We start from the raw sequence: 21,601 nt of genomic DNA, 5'->3' as shown, positions 1-21,601 counted from the left end.
TAGTAGATTCAGTTTTAATAGATTTACTACAGATACAATTACGATATCATAAAACATGACTTTTTATTACCTAATCTGTCACACAGTATCATTGGTAACGATAGTGAAGAAGTAATGAATTCAAGATTTGCAATAAAACCCATTTTCTGGCTTATTTTTCTGCATTATCATCCTATCCGCCTTGCTTAGTCCCTAATCTCCATCGAGTGTCTAAGGTTAAATGTCTTGCTCAGGACACATTAGTTCATGAATCACCCCCGAAGGGTTTGTATTGCCAAAGTTTCAGTTACCAGCCCATATATACTATACCACGCATCCATTCGCTAATGTGGAATAACAGACAGAACTCCAGTATGATTATAAAATGGCACGACAGCTAAAAGACTACCTTTGGTCTTTGAAATCTACTTACAGAAATATTGTTGCTTGATAAACACATTATTAACGATTGACGCATTTACAGCCATTGCTGCGTCTGTCATACACAGCGTGAGCTTGTAATTTAATATTGCATTCTGAGTACCAGCGAGGATGCGGTGATTAGTTATCAGCCTTTTATTTGATGTTGATGGATGTTCCTTTTAACACTATGTGCATGTATGTTTGTTTTTTGGTCCTTTTCTTTTTATGCATTAAGCATTAGTAGGCGATGCTATAATCTCTTACAACAAATTCCTTTTTTTCTGCTTTTTTTTTTAAATAAACCCCATCCTGCTGGATTTTTGGTGGAATCAAAACGCTGTTTAGCATAATTGTCAGGGTGAGAGCATGGCAGACAAACCACCGAGTACACAACCGTTCATCATAGCCTACAGCAAACACACAAGGATGTATTCAGCCCACCCGCGTGCCCATTATATTTAAATAGGTGTTTGTAAGCACACGCTAGTTTTCTGTCCAAACCTTTTGAGTGTTTTTAGATGCAGCAGTTATCATTATTTTGATTTGCGATTTCAAAAAATTGTAATCGTAAAACGTGAATGATCAACCATTATATTTGAGGCCCTACAGAGAGGCTCTAAACCGGCCACCTCTGCACTCTTGTACACACACCTGTGGACATTTAACATAAATAGATGCGATGCGAATGCAAAATGTGATAAGCCTGTTATTTTGCTGCACTGCAGACTAAAAAGATGCAAATATGCAGTGAACCTCGCACATTAACCCATCCAAAAAGGTCTTTTAACATCATTAGAGGTAATTACCGTCTAAAACCCGCCTGAATCTCTGAGCGCATCAGCTGCAGGGTCGGTTATTATAGTTCACATGCGCACTCGGGCCCGTGGAGAACACGATTACATGCGTGCATAACACAGGGCAGGTGTGAACAACTGGAAGGGCAAAAGATGGATGGGAATTGATAGATAAGCTACAGAGTGAGTCTTGCTTGTGGTTGTATTATCACTCTCTAAAGACAAGGTATGAGACAGAGACCGAAAGGGAGTAACTGGATAAAGATGTTTCATCATGAAAGAGCTTGTCTCAGAGAGGGGGTTCAAATGCTTGCCTTATCCATCCATCACGGCTCGTTTCTGCATCCCACAGATCAGTGGCTCTCAACTGGTGACCTAAAAATGAGTCACAGGTCTGTTCTGGTCACAGACAGTGGGGAAAAAACTATTTTAAATGCAGCTAACCATAAAATTGTGCCTAGATTCATGTGTCAGTTGGTAGAAGTAGCCAGAGTAGGAGATGCCAACATGGTAAATTATACTACATTCAGGACATGGTTGCAGTGAGGATAAGCCAGTGTTGATATTGTTAATTAAAACGAATTTTAAAAAAAATCAATTATTTGAAATAAAATAAAAATATTATAAGAAAACATTATAATATTAATTAATTAATTGTGAATATTGGCTTGGCAACCAGTTTATGTTGAAGTACTAAAAATATAAAAAATGAAGCAGCGAAAAAAATACATTAAATAAAAATAGAAATAGAAGAGCTGAAAACACAACAAAATTACAAAAACTTGAAGACCTAGAATATAAAATTATTATTTTTTTCTATGATTTAATCATTTTTTTATATTGTTGGATCTGTGCAGCTCATGGTACCCTTAACAAATTTGAATGTTTGATTTTAAGGATAAACATTACTGTTTTATAATATATTAATTTATTGCTTATAAACAATATTAAATGTAATATATACTGTAGGTGTTTAATGTGTAATATTATATCTAATGTAAATGTTTTAAATATAATTATTTGTTTATTAATATTACCAATATTGTCAATTTTATGTACATTTTAATTGTGTTTAAAATTGTATTTGGTCATGCTTTAGTTTAGGGAACAATTCTCACTTAAATATGGTCATGCAGAATAAGACATTGATGTGCTTTATAGGTACTAACAAACAGCCAATATGCTAGTAATATGCATGATAATAAGCAACTAGTAAATAGTGAGAATTGGTCCCTAAACTAAAGTGTTACCTTGTATTTAATATTAATTAAAAATAAACAAACAAATCAAAACTAGTTCATCCTAGGTACAATCCTCGTGTCTTTTCTATCTCTCTCATCCTTCTATCCTGCTCTGTGCTTTATCTTCCTTAAAGGTGGGGTAAGTGATTTCTGGTAGACAATGTTGATTATTTGAAATCATCAAAACAAACACACCCTTACACCAAAAGGGTCTCGCCCCACACATACGTACGCATCCCAGGCAACGATTAGTTCTGTGAAACAAAGCAGAACTCATTATAATCAGTGATGCTTTCTACACTGGATGTCGTGCCACGACACGACAAATCCCCGACAGTAAACTGCTGCTGCATTCTATTTATGTCGTATTGACACAAATTTCTAATGATTTTCAACGGTCATTTTGTCGCGTCCAGTGTAGACATACTTTAGCTGTTGTGACGCGGCGTCTGATTTACACACGGTGTAAGCTTTCTTTTGTTCTGCAGATGTTTTCCTCTTTTGTTTTTTGTCTGATATCTCTATCTTTCTGTCATCGCTCAGCTAATGTCTGTCGTGCACTGAGCGCTCTCTCCTTGCATCATGAGTAGACACTCCCCTTACTGCTGATTGGCTACAAGTTTGTTTTGGTACTGTTTTCTAAAGCATTTTTGAAAAACTACACACCCCACCTTTAACACACTTGTCTGTCATTGTGCTCCGTTTCTTTTTGTGTTTTTATTTTCTTGTACCTTGTTCTTTACCTCTAAACTGTCTTTTTATACTTGCCGTATTGTCAGCTCAAACCACGTGTTGTTTAATGGTCAAAGTTCAATAATACACAATCCCACACAGCTTCCCATATTCAGTGTCTGTTATCACACTCATGACTTGCCATTGTAATAATTTCCATATAGATTAGTGAGTAATCATTCTAGATCCTGTTCTTCTGTCAAGGCTCTTAACCTGCTCATTTCTCCTTGTGGCAAACTAGATTACACTGAATTCAAATTCTTACTTAGCATAGCGATTACAATAGTGTACAGTAGTAATGGAGGCAATATACTGTACAGGGCGAGAAGTGCGAGACCACATTATGAATCTGAGATTCACAATTTAGTTTAATCCTGGAAATAGACTGTTTTATGGTTGAATAAGTTGGTTTTGGTCAAAGACTTTGTATATGTGTTGTCACTGTATAATTCATTTTCATTGAGAGAATGTGCCAAGTAGGATTCTAATTTGCATAGTTAAACACTTTTTGCAGTCTTACTGCTTCTTTTAACGGTGTTGATTCTTTGATTTTTGTTTCTATGTAGGCTGATCCTAGAGAGCTTATTCGTCTTGTGACCAAGCATGTGACAGACCACGCTGGATGTGATTGGGGGGATGAGGAACTGCAGGCCCTGATTGGTCAATTGAGACTATACAGTGAGAGACTGACAGATTTTACTCAAGCTCAGGTGCTACAGGGACTCGGCCGTGGAGTCGATGTTCAGAGATTTAGCAGCGACAACCAGTACAAGAAAGAGACTATTCTGGGCCTGGCAGAGTAAGTATTGTGTGCCTGTTTACCATGCAAAAAACATAAACTTTGTCTAGTATATAGTGACCTTAAGAGAGCAAGAGATAATGTATATAATAATATATATATTTTTTTAATTTCATTTATGTTTTGCATAAATTTGGATATTGCTGCTCATTTTGGATTATTTAATATTTTTCACATTTTACATTAATGGTAAAGTTATCTTTAACATTACATTGTGAAGTGACCTTTTGCCTAGATTACAACTTTGCAGATGCTTGGCATTCACAATGAATGTGTCCAGAGTTGAAAGAGAATGACACATCCTTCTGCTTTTAATCTGGCTGTCCTTTGAATATGACTTTCCGCTGGTCTCTGGAATAGAAGCTCATGTTTCAGGATTGATCTTTTGATCCAAACCAGAGTTCTGGTTTACGGAGCCTGAGACTCGGTTTTATGAGGACTGGAATCACAAGTCTGGGGTGACTAATGTCTAGCAAGATTTGCCATCGTCCAATACTTACTGTAGGAACTGCAGAATGAAGTTCCAGCAGCTCAGTGCAGATCTGATTTGCAAGAGCAGCCAGAAAAGGGATCAAATCATTCTTTCAGAGCAAGACAGATCTGGATTTTTAGAAATATGTTACACCTGGCCTTTGATGGGCTGCCAATTTGGCCATGATTGGAAAGATTGAGACACTGAATTTACCTAATTAAAAACTGAAGCTTGAGTGTTCTAAAAAAAAGTTTAATTAAAAATGAAATTGAAATTCTATCTATCTGTCTGTCTGTCTTTCTTTCTGTCATTATCTCTATCTTTCTATCTATCTATCTATCTATCTATCTATCTATCTATCTATCTATCTATCTGTCTGTCTGTCTGTCTGTCTGTCTGTCTGTCTGTCTGTCTGTCTGTCTGTCTGTCTGTCTGTCTGTCTGTCTGTCTGTCTGTCTGTCTGTCTGTCTGTCTGTCTGTCTGTCTGTCTGTCTGTCTGTCTGTCTGTCTGTCTGTCTGTCCGTCCGTCCGTCCGTCTCTCTCTGTCTATCTAGCGTTTGTCTGTCTGATATCTGTCTGTCTCTGTCTTTCTTTCTTTCTGTCTGTCTGTCTCTCTCTGTCTATCTAGCGTTTGTCTGTCTGATATCTATCTGTCTGTCTGTCTGTCATTATCTATTTCTCTATCTGTCTGTCTATCTGTCGTTCTATCTATAATTCTTTCTTTCTACCTCTTTATCACTATCAGTCTCTCATTTCATCTGTTCTTTCTATCTGTTTATCTAGGACGTTGGATGAGAGTGTGTATGGGATCTCTCGTTCTCTGGCTCAGCGGTACAGCATCCCTCTCTGGAAAGTGCACATGACGCACCTTGAGTTTCTGTTCACTGATAGCGGGTAAGACACTCATACTTACACACACACACAGCAGACTTTAGCACCACTCACACTCAAGATTTACTGCACACACAACACTTTTTCAGAGAAATGAGCCTGCAAAACCTTAGTTAGAATCAATGTCTTCCACAAGTAACAGTTTTTATTTCCTCGACATGAGGGCCCCCAGCAGGTCAGAACCTTGCGACCCCTGCGCTCTAGAGGCGCAAACAGAAGATTGCACGGATAGATCGTAGAGACTGGCTTCCAGACGATCGGTTTGTGCGATTTGCCAGACCTACAGTTTAGTAGCAAAGGCTAGAAAGCGCTTTGCTTTTTAAAATAGTTTTGCAGTCAGTTTAAAACAGCTTTGAAAATCCACACACATACAACGTGCCACCTCTCCTGAGCTCACTGCATGGTAAATTTGTCGCTGAATCATTGTTCAAAGCTTGGTCTAATCAGCTCTCACCGGGTTTAATCACCCTGAATATCTCTCTCTCCCTCCCTCCACATAAACATGCACTCATTTGACTTTGCTTATTTAGTACAGATTGCTTGGGTGAAACTGATTTGCTGTGAATGTGGGGGGGGGTTTTTTTTGGGGGGGGGGGGGTCTTTTTTTTTTCTTTTCTTTTTTTTTTTTTTTTTTTTCTCGCCTGTTAGAGTCCTTGCATGCTCATTAGCATCCCCAAGGCTTCTGTTTTATTTTGTTGGTTTGGTTTTTTCGTAGCTCTGTGTAGAACATGAAATCTCTAAAAATTCCCCCAATCAAAGATGTTATCAAAGGAGAGTGGCACTAGAGGGAGTTTGAGCAACTTTGGCAATTACTCAAAAGTTTTATTGTATTGCGGTTTCTGTTTGCTAATTTGTCAGCAAATAGGCTTTTCTGACTGATGAGGACTTGTAAACACATATTTTGCATCGTTTATGTTATTTACTCAGTTTCCATGATTTGCATATGATGTGGTTATATAATGCAATTTCAAAGGCATTGAAAAAGGGCCAGTTCTTTGTTTTTTCCTGGTGGTTGATTTTGCTTATTATGTCGCAAGGCAGAGCAGAGTTATGTAAATGCTTAGATTTGTTTTATTACAAGAGGTAATTTGGCCTGTTAAGCATCTCCCTCATTTTTGGTCAGATTTATTGATACATATTCACTCGAAATGTGAAAGAGTTCAACCCTTTTGTCATAGTTTTCCTGAATCCTACATAGGACAGATGGTCAGTCCAAAATGATGTTGCTTTTTCTAGACAGCTGCTTTGTCTACATCCATTTTCCCTTGATGCCAGCCTGATTGTTCATGTCATGTTTTTTCTCTGGTACTCTTTTGTCATATATTTAGTTTGAAGCCAAATAACATTGCAGTTTGTTTTGCTCGGTTTATTTTTGTGCACTGATCATTGGGCTGAGCCAGGTTCTTGTTAGTCATTTTTAGTCATATTAGTCATGCTTTGGACCACCTGAATGGGCTCTTCTCAGAATTAATTGAATTTGTTTTAAGAGCTTGAATATAAGTACTTGAGGTCAATGCAGATTAATATACTGTAGGGTTTTTATTATTTTATTATTTATTATTATTTAGTCATGTAGCAGCCGCTTTTATCCAAAGCGACTTACAAATGAGGACAACAGAATCAATCAATTGTAGTATTAAAACAACTAAAAACAGATCCAAAACTAAAAGCTAAAACTTTATAAATACTACCTATACACATTTAAAAAATAAAGAAATTAAATAAAAATTTTAAAACTTAACATTTAAATGAAAAACAAAAAATTTATCTTTTGCCCCCATTTTTCATGAGCTGAACTCAAAGATCTAAGACTTTTTCTATGTACACAAAAGGCCTGTTTCTCTCAAATATTGTTCACAAATCTGTCTAAATCTGTGTTAGTGAGCACTTCTCCTTTGCCGAGATAATCCATCCACCTCACAGGTGTGGCATATCAAGATGCTGATTAGACAGCATGATTATTGCACAGGTGTGCCTTAGGCTGGCCACAATAAAAGGCCACTCTAAAATGTGCAGTTTTATCACACAGCACAATGCCACAGATGTCTCAAGTTTTGAGGGAGCGTGCAATTGGCGTGCTGACTGCAGGAATGTTTACCAGAGCTGTTCCCCTTGAATTGAATGTTCATTTGTCTACCATAAGCCGTCTCCAAAGGCTTTTCAGAGAATTTGGCAGTACATCCAACCGGCCTCACAACTACAGACCACGTGTAACAAACACCAGCCCAGGACCTCCACATCCAGCATCTTCACCTCCAAGATAGTCTGAGACCAGCCACCCGGACAGCTGCTGCAACAATCGGTTTGCATAACAAAGAATTTCTGCACAAACTGTCAGAATCCGTCTCAGGGAAGCTCATCTGCATGCTCGTCGTCCTCATCGGGGTCTCAACCTGACTGCAGTTCGTCGTCGTAACCGACTTGAGTGGGCAAATGCTCACATTTGATGGTGTCTGGCACTTTGGAGAGGTGTCCTCTTCATAGATGAATCCCAGTTTTCACTGTACAGGGTAGATGGCAGACAGCGTGTATGGCGTCGTGTGGGTGAGCGGTTTGCTGATGTCAACGTTGTGGATCGAGTAGCCCATGGTGGCGGTGGGGTTATGGTATGGGCAGGTGTTTGTTATGGACAATGAACACAGGTGCATTTTATTGATGGCATTTTGAATGCACAGAGATACCATGACGAGATCCTGAGGCCCATTGTTGTGCCGTTCATCCACGAACATCACCTCATGTTGCTGCATGATAATGCACGGCCCCATGTTGCAAGGATCTGTACACAATTCCTGGAAGCTGAAAACATCCCAGTTCTTGCATGGCCAGCATACTCACCGGACATGTCACCCATTGAGTATTGGGATGCTCTGGATCAGCATATACGACAGCGTGTTCCAGTTCCTGCCTATATGCAGCAACTTTGCACAGCCATTGAAGAGGAGTGGACCAACATTCCACAGGCCACAATCAACAACCTGATCAACTCTATGCGAAGGAGATAGAGTTGGCCTTTTATTGTGGCCAGCCTAACACACATCCCCGCACATTTTAGAGTGGCCTTTTATTGTGGCCAGCCTAAGGCACACCTGTGCAATAATCATGCTGTCTAATCAGCATCTTGATATGCCACACCTGTGAGGTGGATGGATTATCTCGGCAAAGGAGAAGTGCTCACTAACACAGATTTAGACAGATTTGTGAACAATATTTGAGAGAAATAGGCAATTTGTGTATATAGAAAACGTCTTAGATCTTTGAGTTCAACTCATGAAAAATGGGGGCAAAAACAAAAGTGTTGCGTTTTATAAGTTTGTTCAGTGTATATCATTTAATTTCCCTTTAGTTTGTTGAAGTATTAAAATAACTCAAATAAAAAAAAAACTCAAACTTAATAAAAGACCTATACAGACATAATAAATTCAGACATTATTGAACTAAAATTAAAATAGATAACAAATACAAATTGTGACAGTATAGTTTATAAGTAATTCTAAGAAATAACACTACCAAACACACATGCTAAAAACAACAACGCACTTAGACAGTAAGAAATGGTTATAAAAACTGAAACGGAAGTGAAACAAGTAGTAGAAAAGAGGACAAATAAAAAGTGATACTTATATCCTTTGCCGGTGTTCCAGCCCGGTAGAGTTGATGGTCTTTACACTCTTCGGTCATAACACAAGGAGGCCTACACACGACAACTGCCGCAGTAAACTAAGCTTTTTTTTATACCCATCTAACAAAATACTAATTGAATTTAGCTGAACACACATTTCCTTATTTTTCCACAACAAATGGTCGAGCAAGCGCAGACACTGACAAGATACGCATGACAGAACGAGACCAAACGCGATATCAGCACATCTCAAACAATTGTTTCCTAGCAACGACAACTGCGCTAAACACTAATAAGACAAGTAAATACACTTACGAGCTACTTTTAACTTCCGCTGATAAAGACTGCTTCTCTCAAAGAGTATTTCTTTACACTGTTTTCTGCTGGCGCATGAACACACTTTCCTTATTTTTTCCACAACAAATGGCCAAGCAAGTGCAGACACTGACAAGATACGCGAGACAGGACCTTATTGGTTTTGACCTTATTCTGCCCAGCGTGCTTTGTTAGGTGGACTGTGTACCCTGAGGATACTCTTACAAAACTCTGCATGAATGGCTTCAAATGGGTTTGTATTCCAATTTTCAAATTCATGATTCAGTAGAAGACCCCATACTGACTGCCATATAATGCATTAGCTTCTATAGCTGAATGCATATCGAGCCAGATTCTAATTGCTATTTCAAATTGGACAAACATTTTGTTGGCATCAAATGCCTTTTTTGCGTTGTTTTTCATTTTATTCATTAAGCTGAGGTTTGCACTAAATTTCAACCCTAGATGGAGGCACACACATACGTTTGTAGCCTAGTTGTACCCTGTATGCTGTTGAACTCTGTCCACACCCTTGGAACTCCACTTAGACAATCAAATTAGATGACTGTCACTTTTTGTTATATAATAATTTTTATATATATATATATATATAGAGAGAGAGAGAGAGAAGAATGTCAGTGATAGTGTCTTAGTCTGCCCTTGAGTGAAGAATTCAGTTTGAATTCAGTCTCTGTGTCTCTCACACACACCCTTTATCCGTTCTTGGGTTTGTAATTGCAGTAGGAGACAGGATTAATGGCTGCTGTGCTTAGTGAAGTATTGATCCTGTTAAAAGCAGTTATTCTGTGTTAATAAGCAGACTGCAGTCAGAGGCTCCTCTTTCCCTCTCTTTATCTCTCCCCTGCCGCATTTCCTTCCTGTAATTTCTGTCCTACCTGTTTTGTCTCTGCTATCTTCTTTCTCTTTTCCTTACTTTGTTCTGGCCTGTTGTTGTTTTCCAGCTTGTGTTGCATTCCTCCCTCTGCATTGCTCTTTCTGTCTCTCTTTCTGGCCCCAGGACATCGTGCCTCCAGCCAGTTAGTCATATCCATTAAACATGAGATACAATGGATAGGTGTTGGGCTCTGTCCAAATGGCCACATGCACCCTGCAGCTCACTCATTTTGTTGCATTAACGCTGAATATGATTAGCTATAACACAATAAGAACATGCAGGAACAGTGTTTACCTACACAAATGTTAAGACCTGTGTGTACCCTATTGAATGTTTCTGTATGTTTTGTGTAGAATAGTAGCGCACAGAGGGACGCCGCAGGGGCTCGAAACTGTTTGTTCCGTAACCTAAAAGTGCCCTTCTGGTCATTAAACAAATATATACATTTTTGTAGTATTTTAATTGGAATAGGTGTTGGACCAATCAAGATTATCTAAAGTGACATAGGCCACCATTGTGAAAAGATAATATTCAATGTTTCTTTAGCATCAAATCAGCATATTACAATGATTTCTTTACAGGAGGAATGACTGCTGAAAATTCAGCTTTAAAATATTATTTTAAAATATATTAAAATAGAAAGCAGTTACTGTAAATTGTAATATTTCAAAATGTGCTATTTTTACTGTACCTTTAATCAAATAAGAGACTTTTAAAACATTTAAAAAATCTTACCGACACCATGGTTCTAACAATAGAAACGTGATTTATGCCTCTAATATTCTATAGAAAGTAATGGGAAAGTAAAGTGTCTTATAGTAAATAATTTGCAGTGTTGCGGCCCCATGTATTTTTGCATATTTTTATACTAAATGTAATTAGAGCTTCATCGAGAACCTATGAATGCATCAAAGTGAACAAAACTCTGTTCTGAAAAAACAGAGATTTATAATAAATACATTTTACATTTACATGTTTCATGTATCCATTAAAAAAAGCTATTAGCAGCAATAACAGCAGCGAAATACTTAGTGTAATTATTTATGAGTATTTTCTCTCATTTGCAGAACTGTTTCATTTGACATTTTGCAGACTTCTAAGCATGCTAGCACATTTCAGGTTCCTCCGTCAGCATTTTAGTGGCGTTTAACTGAGGAATTTACTGTCATTTGACAACTTTTACTTTTTAATTCAACTGTTATCTTATAGACTTGCTTGCATTTCAGATAATTGTCTTGCATTGTCCAAAACAATAAAAAAATGCCAATAACAATGTTAAAAATGTGCAAACACAGAAAATTCAGAAGCAAAGACTTTTAAGTGGCCTTTGTCTCTGCCCCTGTGGAGGTCTGCGCAACCCACTTATCTGACTCCATCTTTTATTTCCTGTCCTGTTTGCGAGTTAGCATGCGTATTATGTCTTTTCCCTCTCTTTCTGTCTGCGACTCTTTCTCCAACCCCTTCTCTCTCAAATGTTACGCCCTCACGTACAGCATCAGCAGACCTGCTGAATAAATGGACTTGGCAGTCATTGAAGGTTCGCATAGTAATTTATTGATAACCTAACTCTATAAAACATTTCCATGCATCAGAATTGCTATGGGATATTTCTGTGGTGCAGTAAAGCTGTTTATCTTTACTGAAAAGCCATTCAATTAGAGCGAGGTGGAGGGCCAGTCCACACGCCTGCTTATGAAGTCACCGTGGAGATAAATTATGGAAATCAGAGCAGTGCTAACATAAAACATGACACCCGTAGAATCCAAAACTGACATCAGATTTATGGTGGGTCAGTAAATGCTGGCCATAGGCTATAATTCACTGCTTGAAAATTATTTTTTTTGCTCTTGGATGTGGTCAAACCACAGTGAATAAAGTTTAATAGACTTGAAGTAGTTTGACGAAGTTCTTTCAGATTAAACAAAATCAATTCTCCAGCACGAGTGGGCCATCACAGTATTAACTACGACCTTAATGTACCTCATCTGGTTCAGGGAACAATTGGGGGTGAAATTGCCTGTGCATTGCCTTAATTGATTCTCTACAAGCAATTTGCAAAGGTTGAGTGATCACTGCTTCAACAGACCTTGGTTGCGACTGCTCATTGTCTCTTTTCTGTCACCTTCCAGTCTTGTATCTCCATCCATCTCTCATTTCTGTCTTCCTTCAGGCTTTCCACCAAAGACATCGAGGACAGGACGGAGGCTCTGGGCCTGTTTGAGACTCTTAAGACCGACCCGGAGTCATTCTACACGCACATGACTAAATATGTGTACCCCAGTATAGCCGGAACAGACCAGCTCCGACTCCTCTTCTACTTCTCTCTTCTAGAGAACTGCAGCTGCGCAACCTACTTCCCTCAATCTGCTATGAAGCCCGACACGCACCTCAAACTGCTCAAGAAGCTCAAAGCTGTCGCCATCGGTGAGTAACAGCCAAAGTCTAAACAAACGGATCAGATTTCATCATTTCCAAAAAGGTTGTCAGATTTAAAGATCATATTTGAAAGCTAAATCAGGATTTTTTTACACTGTGAACAAAGCCTGTGTTGCAAAAACGTTGGTTGCAGCCGGCAGTGAAATGACTGTAAAATTGTTGTAAAGAAAAGAGGATTCAATCGATACCTAGCCGACCTGGTAACACAAATGAAGCGATAAATCAGCTCCTGCTTGCAAGCATGTCAATCAACACCATAACCAGAAATTTCCCATGTAATGACACATCTCTCTCCAGCTGAGACGACAGGAAATTGGTCGCTGAGCTGTGAGGTGCCAATGAAAGTAATAGAGGAATGATAATTAGCCCACATACAATACATTTTTGCCATTTTCTGATAAGAAAAGAAAGATTATTGTGAAGCACATGAGACATGGAGTGAGGTTTGAATTAGTTCATTAGCTACATCTCTCTCTCTCTCTGTAGTAGTGGGGCACTGCTTGTGATGCAGGTGATAATGGCAGGGATCATTCACTCATAACTGCATGGGAGTTGTGTACTTACGTGAATTGTTTTTGTCCAGATTCACAACTGGTGTGCATACCCATTAATTAGTTCTAAATATGAAGAGTTCATTTGCAAAAACAGATATCTCAGTTTTTAAAAATGTTTAAAAATCATGTTTTTTAATTAGCATTTCAATTAATATCAATCAAACTGCAGTTGGTTTGTTTTGATTAAATAACAACAACAAAAAACAGCTAACTAACATAATAAAACAATAAAAACATAACTTAATAAAAAATATGATATATGAAAATTAATAAAAACAGAGTTATGTCAAATAAACTTTATATGATTACATGTGCCTGCAGTTAGTAATTACACACACATACATACACACACACACACACACACACACACACATAGAGAGAGAGAGAGAGGGTGAATGAAATTACATGCAGCAACAATGCATTGTTTATCAAAAGTGACAGTAAAGATATTTATAATAATACACAGGATTTCAGTTTCAAGTAAATGCTGTATTTATGAACTTTCTATTCATCAAAGAAACCAGAAAAGGATGCATCACCGTTCCCACAAAAATATTAAAATTAAAATATTAATTAAAATTCTGTCATCAGTACTCACCCTCATGTCGTTCCAAACCCGTAAGACCTTTGTTCATCTTCAGAACACAAATTAAGGTATTTTTGATGAAATATGAGAGCTTTCTGATCCTGCATAGACAGCAATGCAACTGACACGTTCAAGGCCCTGACAGGTAGTAAGGACATAATTAAAATAGTCCTTCTGACACAGAAGAGAAGAATTGTTGAATAAAGTCATTATTTTTGTGACTGCTGTCATGTGGACTATTTTAATAATGTCCTTACTGTCTTTCTGGACCTTGAACGTTCTCAGAAAGCTCTCAGATTTCATCAAAAATATCGTACTCGGTTACTCGTAACCTCGGTTCCCTGAGATATGGGAACGAGCAGTGTTGGGGAGTAGTTAACTACAAGTAGCGACGCTACTAACTTAACTACATTTTTCAGTAGCTTGGCAGTAGCTCAGTTGCTTTTTAAACAGTGTAGCTTTTCCAGTAGCTAACTACTTTTTGCAGCAAGTAGCGGTGTAGCGCGAGCAAAAGCTACATTGCGTTTTGTCGAGCCTGCGCGAATCAGCGCGATGCAAGGATATTCTTCTTGTTAGATTACAAACTCATTTTTTGCCATTACCGCCACCTGTTGTTTAATCACGCATCTTGCGGCTAACAGTTCACTGACGTACAGAAGTGGGTTGACACACCCATATTATCCATGATGGAGCAAGACGTGGCAGCAGATTTGGAGGATGGAGAAACAACTAACGTTAATTACCCATGGCCTTATTTGTCCAAGTTCATGTCTCTCAAAGAAACGACAAGTAAAGGTTACACTTTTTGTAACAGTCTGAGATATTTGAGTGTTGTGTGTAATAAAACCATAATTAAACAGAATTGTATTGCATTGTTTTAAACACTAAATATTTTACTTAAAACATTCCTCAGACACTTATTCAGTTATTTATAATATACGTTGTTCAAAAAAATAAAAAAGTAGTTTCAATGTAGCTAGCTACTTTTTGATAGTAACTTGTAGTGTAGCTAACTACTTTTCCAAAAGGGTAGCTTGACTGTAGTTTAACTACTTTAACTTACGAGTAGCTTGTAGCTTGTCAAACTACAGTTTCAGAGTAGCTTCCCCAACACTGGGAACGAGTACTGCGTCGTAAGATGCTGTATGGGAAAAACTCATTTTTTCCTCTTCACTGAAGCCTTTTTCAATCACGCAGTGAAACTGCACGTCCATTGGTCCGTGCAGTGCTATACAAACGCATCTCAGATTTCTTCGAATGAAGCGACTGTGGCGTGCAGCTCATAGCACGGCCAGGAACGCAGTACTCGTTCCCATATCTCAGGGAACCGAGGTTACGATAGTAACCGAGTACGTTCCCTGTCGATATTTCACTCGTACTGCATCGTAAGACGCTGTATGGGAACCAGTACAATCACGTCGTGCTATGATGGGGAACGACTCAAAACCATAACTCACATGGGAGAAGACCCAGGGGAGTTAAAAATACACCAACCACAGGCTGAGCCATGAGTCATGCCGTCCCGCACAGTTGACACTTGGTGTCCATATAACATGGACCGTCCAAGAGAAGGAGGGGCTTTGAGCAATGTTGGTCAAGTGAACCCCTAAGACTGCTTAACTAGCCAGAAAGCATTATGACTCATTATGGGCTCTGAACGGAGTGGAGAGCACCTTAGGTACATAACCCAGCCTTGGTTTCAGGACGACTTTGGAGTCGTTAGGCCCGAATTCCAGGCAAGCAGGGTTGACGGAAAGGGCCTGTAGGTCTCCTACTCGCTTAACTGACGCCAGTGCTAGCAGCAGGGCGGTTTTAAACGAGAGCGATCCCAGGCTCGTGGACTGTATTGGTTCAAACGGGGGGCCCTTCAAGGCCCTTAGCATGGTTGGTAAGTCCCAAGGTGGAACTGTACGAGGGCGTGGGGGTTCATTCTCCTACCACCTCGTACAAACTGGACCATCGCACTATTTCTGCCCACCGATCGGCCAGCAACAGGGGCATGAAAAGCCACTATGGCTGAAGTGTAAACCTTTATGGTGGATGGGGAACGCTGTTTATCCAGCATCTCCTGCAGAAACGAAAGAACCACTGATATCTCAGAGGAAACCAGGTCTAAGTCGTGGTTGACACCAAGCCTAGAAAATAGACCATTTCAGAGCATAGAGGCGTCTGGTAGACGGGGCTCTTGCTTCTGCCATAGTGTTTAAGACACTCTCTGGGAGGACAAAAGACTCCCGTTGAGCGGTCACACATGCAGGGCCCATAACTCGGGCCGTGGATGCCACAGCGTGCCGTTCACTTGAGAGAGGAGGTCCCGTCTCAAGGGAATGGGCCACGGGGCTGCTTCGAGCAGCTGGAATAACTCCGACACATACGGCTGGTTCCTCCAAAGGGGGGCTACTAGAAAAAGCCTGTGCCGTTGTTCCCTGACTCGTCTGAGTACCTGTGGTAGCAGAGCGATTGGAGGGAACGCATAGAGCGGAAGGCTGGGCCACTCGTGGGCCAGGGCATCCGTGCTCTTTGTGAAATAGATTGGGCAATGAGAGTTGTCTTTGGAGGCGAAAAGGTCTACTCGTGCATTTCTGAACCGCAAGCGGTTGGAGTATCCATTCTTCTGAGGAGACATTGTTCCTCGACAACATGTCCACTCCTTGGTTCAACTTTCCCGGCACATGCATCGCCTTCAGTGAGTGCAGATTGGCCTGAGCCCAAACAAGAAGGCCTTTCGCCAGAGTGCAGAGGCGCTTCGAGACTAGGCCGCCCTGGTGATTTATGTATGACACCACGGACCTGCTGTCTGAGCGTATTAGCACATGGTGTCTCCTTATGTCTGGCAGGAAGAATTGACAGGCACGGCACACTGCTAGCATCTCTAGGCAGTTGATGTGCAGACCCGACTCCTCCTTGGACCAGAGACCGAAGGTCTGCTTGCCCTCGCACAGTGCTCCCCAACCCTGGTTGGAAGCATCTGTCGTGACAACCTTCCTTCGGTGCAGCGTGATCACAGATCGCTTCAGCCAGAGAGGGTCTCTCCAACGGTTCAGGGCTGAAACACAGGCCCAAGTCACCATTATGCGATGGCGACCATGATGCCAAGCCGCAAATGGAACCCTCTGCTTCAGCCAGAACTGGATGGGCCGCATGCAAAGCAGGCCCAACCGAAGTACTGGTGAAGCTGCTGCCATAAGGCCCAGCATTTTCTGGAAAGTCTTGAGCGGGTGGACGGTCCCTTCCTTGAAGGAGGCCGCACGGTGCTGAATAGTCATGGCTCGTTCCGCTTAGACAGTTGAGTCGATAACTGTCCCCAGGAACGACTCTCGTTGGCTGGGTGACAGTATGCTCTAGGCAAAGTTGAACCTGAGCCCCAGGCAATCTAAGTGGCTGAGGAAGGAGGGTCTTGTGCAATGTTGAAACTGACTCTGACTGGGCCAGAATGAGCCAGTCATCGAGGTAGTTGAGGATGCGGATTCCCATCTGTCACAGAGGGAAGGGAGCTTCATCCATGCATCGCGTAAAAGTGTAGGGAGCCAGGGACAGCCCAAACGGGAGGACCTTGTATTGATATGCCACTCCTTCGAATGCGAATCTCAAAAATCGTCTGTGATGGGGGGGCTACCTGGATGTGAAAGTATGCATCTTTCAAATCCAGTGACGTGATCCAGTCCTCTGAGCATATTTGCCAGAGGATCTGTTTCAATGTGATCATCCTGAACAACCTTTTTACCAGGGCGTGATTCAGGAGTCTGAGATCTAGAATAGGTCGCAGGCCACCGTCTTTTTTGGGGAACGAGGAAGTAGCGGCTGTAGAAGCCTGACTCGCTCTGGGCTGGAGGAACGATTTCTATGGCTCCCTTTACCAGCAGATTCATCATCTCTCGAATGTCCTCACTGCGCACTGTGGTGGCGACTACACCGTGAAGCATGGTGGTCTTCGAGCAAGTTGGAGTAAATAACCTCATCTTATCGTCGCCATTACCCACTCTGACACACTGGGGATGGCCTGTCAGGCCTCGGCCCGCATGTCAAGGGGTTGAATAGGCCCTAAAGACTGGCTGCATAAGGGCAGGACACTTAGGTAGGCAGAAAAGACTTCTGAGGCACCGGATCCAAGGCGATCTTGGGCCGGGGTCGTTAGTGCTTCGGGAAGGGGTAGCGTCTTGCCGAGTGGGAACTCCCTCTATCCTGCCGATCCTTAGGAGGTCGGGGTTCGGGAGTGGCCGGCGTTGGTTTGGCAGGCTGCTGAGTCGGCGCAGGCTTGGGGCGACTAGAAGCAGCAGAAGGACTGAAGCGTTTCGGGAGGAAGTGTCGCATCGCTTGAGACGACTTCCGTACCTCCGTAAACCGCTCTGCAAAGCCCTCCACATCTGGCCCTAACAGGCTGTTCGATGAGACTGGAGCGTCGAGGAAGGTAGCTTTATCCGCCTCTTTCATCTCCATCAGCGTAAGCCAAAGGTGGCGTTCCAACACTACTAGGCTAGACATCGACCGCCCGGTGGCCTGGGCGGTGGCACGCAGGGCCAGGTCCGTCGTGCTCCTCAGGTCCCTGAGCGAAGCAGTGTCGAAACCGGCCTCCTCGCTGGCCAGCATCTTGGCCTGGAAGACCTGGAGTACAGCCATGGAGTGCAGCGCCGAAGCTGCTTGTCAAGCCGCCGAGTAGGCGTATCCAGCGAGTGCAGACATGGCTCTGCATGGCTTGGACGGATGGTTCGCCCTCGCCTTCCATCCGATAGCTGTGGGTGGGCAGAGATGCGCGGCCACGGACTCATGCAGAGGGGGCAGGTGCTCGTATCCCTTCTCTTCAGCGCCGTCAACAGAGGTGAGGGCGGAGGAAACAGAGGGTCGGATGCAAGACGAGTAGGGGGCGTGTCATGATTTAGTGAGCTCGTCGTAGACTTCGGGAAGGGGGGACGAGCGTTGGCACCCTGGGAGAAACTACTCATCCAGCCTGCTGCGAGATGGCTCCTAGCGGAGACCACTCGAGCCCGAGCTCACTGACAGCCTTCGTCATCACACGGGCGAGCTCCTTGTCCGTTTTGGATCTGGCACTGTGTGAAGAGGATGACGCCGCCGCCGAGCCATTGGTTCATTTTTATAGCACTGCACGAACCAGTGGACGTGCAGTTTCACTGTGTGATTGAAAAAGGTTTCAGTGAAGAGGAAAATAGGAGTTTTTCTTGAAATATCAACAGGGAACTTACTTTGTGTTCTGAAGATGATCGAAGGTTTTACAGATTTGAAACAACATGAGGTTGAGTAATTAATGGCACAATTTTCATTTTTGGATGAACTATCCCTTTAAGCATCACAACTGTTTTCAAGCATAATAGAATGATTACTGAAGGATCATGTGGTACTGAAGACTGTAGTAATGGCTTTTAAGAATTGTGCTTTGCTGTCATATTAACTAATTACTAATTAACATACATTATTAAATTGAAAATATTGTAATATTTATTTACTGTTATTTACTATGGCAGAGAGAGCTCAACGTGCTGCAAATAGAAAAAGCACCTGCAAATTAAGAAAACAACTTCGTAAATTTTACAACAGGCACTGCAAATGCTCACAACACAACCAAATAAAGAAATCACTGCAAATAGAAAAAAACACCTGCAAATTAAGAAAACAACTTCAATTTGACGGCACACTCACTACAAATGATCACAACACAACCAAATAAAGAAACGCACTGCAAATAAAATTCTTTATTTGGTAGTGTTGTGAGCATTTGCAGCACCTGCTGTCAAATTGATGAAGATGTTTTCTTGATTTGCTGGTGCTTTTTCTATTTGCATGTGTTTTCTGAAGTTGCAGCACGTTGAGCTCTCTCTCGGCCACCATAGTTTTTACTATTTATTTGACCCACTAGAGCGCAAGAGAGTTTTTGAACAGTATACCATCTATTATTCATAGTTTTATACTAAAATATTATGGTTCTGAGTTGATTTGTCACTTCTTAAATATCATAAAAATACCTTAAATAAGACAGACTTTTGACTCACTGTAGTTCCAAAAAGAGCTAGAACTAATGGCGTCTGCTTGTCTACTTGATAATCTTGGAGAGAGTGTTTTGAGAGGTCAGGAGGGAGTTTTTCAGAGAGTTTTCACACCACACATTCTTCTGTCTCAACTGATACCTTCCCTCTACACTCACTCTCACTTAGTAGGCACCGAAAACACATTCTATCGCATACATGCTCCGAGACACAGTCCTGTAAAGACTGTTCATAGCATCTGCCATAACCCAAGGGAGCGAGATAGCACCTTTTTTTTCCACATCTCTGTCTGTTAGAGAGTATGTGTGTTGAATGCCCTTCTGGCCCCTGTCGTGAGATGGGCCCATTCTCAGAGGCAGGTGTTTCAATATTTAATGCCCTGATGAGGCCTTGTGTGTCAGTGTAATGTTGTCTGTCTGACTTGATATATCCTGGAGGCATACCAAGTCTACACCTATTCACATATATTGACACAAATAGAAACCACATAAAAACTTAAATAAATGTCCAATATATTTTGGATTAGCAGAGATGGAGAAAGTATTCTCAAATTTCACATAGCAGATTTCTGTGTCAAATTGCCCATATACTGTGACAACATGGTCACAAAAGGTCAGCGTGCTCCGTGAACTGGTGTGAATAATGTGTAAAATAATTATTTTGTAGACTTAAAGGTATGTGCCTATACAGAAATGGACCTATCCTGACAAATATTCATTGCAGAAAAGTGTGACAACTAGCTCCAGCCTGTATTATATATGTTGCTGGAATCATAATGTCTTGTTCTTTAGGTCTGGACTATAAGAAGTTGACAGATGAGGATTCCTATCCTTTGAAAGCTCTGGAGCCCGTACTGACCAGCCAGAACGTCCTGTCAATCTCCAAACTGGCCCCTCGAATCCCCCAGAAGCGAGGCGAAGCGCTTACCTCTAGTGCAGTGCATGCCACCTGGCTTCATAAACTGTTCTGGGAAGGGGATCAGCATGTGCTGAAAAAAGCCCCCCAGAGTGATCACGACTTCCTGCATGCCTATGACACCTGTGCCAAATACTTTGACCGACTTCTGCCCGTAGATTCTGTTAACTTCTTGGATGCCATTACTTTTTCCCCTGAAGCAGCCAATAAGGTGAGTCTAATGCAGAAAATGAGTGGGGTTTGAGGGTTTTTGGGGGGTTTTGGGGGGTTTGCTAAGTTCTACTCTCCTCTCAAATCCTCTCATAAAAAAATATTTGACAACAGTGAGTACAAGACAAGATTATAAATGTATCTGTATCTATAAGCAAAAAGCTGTGTTTTTATTTTAAATACAGTCAGTCAAATGCATGATCATTTTAATTATTCGCTTCTTGTATTTGCTTCCCGCACATTTGACTGCTTATTGGAGTATTAGGAGGGCCACTTAAAACTAAAAATGTAAAATTGATTATCAGTTTATTACATAAAAAACATTTATTGCAATTTAAAAGGTGTAATTAAAATGATTTATTAATGTACATTTTTATTGTTATATTGAACAAACGTTTTAAACCCCCCAAAAAAATAGTTTTAAATGTCTATTTTTTTGTTTATGTTATGGTTACATTTAACTGTTACACATCAATTTAGTCCCTTTGAATTTTTTTTATTTTTTTATTGGAAAAATAAATATGTAAATAAATGACTTTTTTTTTTTTTTTTTTTGACCAATCAATATATAAAGTCATGACGTATTGTCAAGTATGGTGACCCATACTCGAAATTGGTGCTCTGCGTATAACCCATCCAAGTGCACACACACAGCAGTGAGTAGTGAACAAATGCACACACACACACACCGTGAACACACCCCCGGAGCAGTGGGCAGCCAATGCTGCGGCGCCCGGGGAGCAG

The 21,601-nt window shown here is 41.0% G+C and overlaps 2 protein-coding genes across 3 annotated transcripts in view; both read left to right on the top strand.

Annotated features, from left to right (window-relative positions):
* Positions 1 to 21,601, top strand: part of LOC306879751 (enhancer of rudimentary homolog) — a 1,222,178-nt gene that overhangs the window by 318,939 nt on the left and 881,638 nt on the right. The gene's annotated exons all lie outside the window — the stretch shown is intronic.
* LOC306879746 (NBAS subunit of NRZ tethering complex) overlaps positions 1 to 21,601 on the top strand; it is a 199,484-nt gene that overhangs the window by 115,612 nt on the left and 62,271 nt on the right. For both annotated transcript variants that reach the window (XM_079432914.1, XM_079432913.1), the window contains exons 41-44: positions 3,736 to 3,968; positions 5,224 to 5,334; positions 12,331 to 12,584; positions 20,524 to 20,858. In XM_079432914.1, the coding sequence (XP_079289040.1) occupies positions 3,736 to 3,968; positions 5,224 to 5,334; positions 12,331 to 12,584; positions 20,524 to 20,858 (933 nt within the window). The remainder of the gene's footprint in view (positions 1 to 3,735; positions 3,969 to 5,223; positions 5,335 to 12,330; positions 12,585 to 20,523; positions 20,859 to 21,601) is intronic.

Source organism: Barbus barbus (genome assembly GCF_936440315.1).
Source record: "Barbus barbus genome assembly, chromosome: 14".
NCBI lineage: Eukaryota > Metazoa > Chordata > Actinopteri > Cypriniformes > Cyprinidae > Barbus > Barbus barbus.
This window is presented reverse-complemented; position numbering and strand designations above follow the sequence as displayed.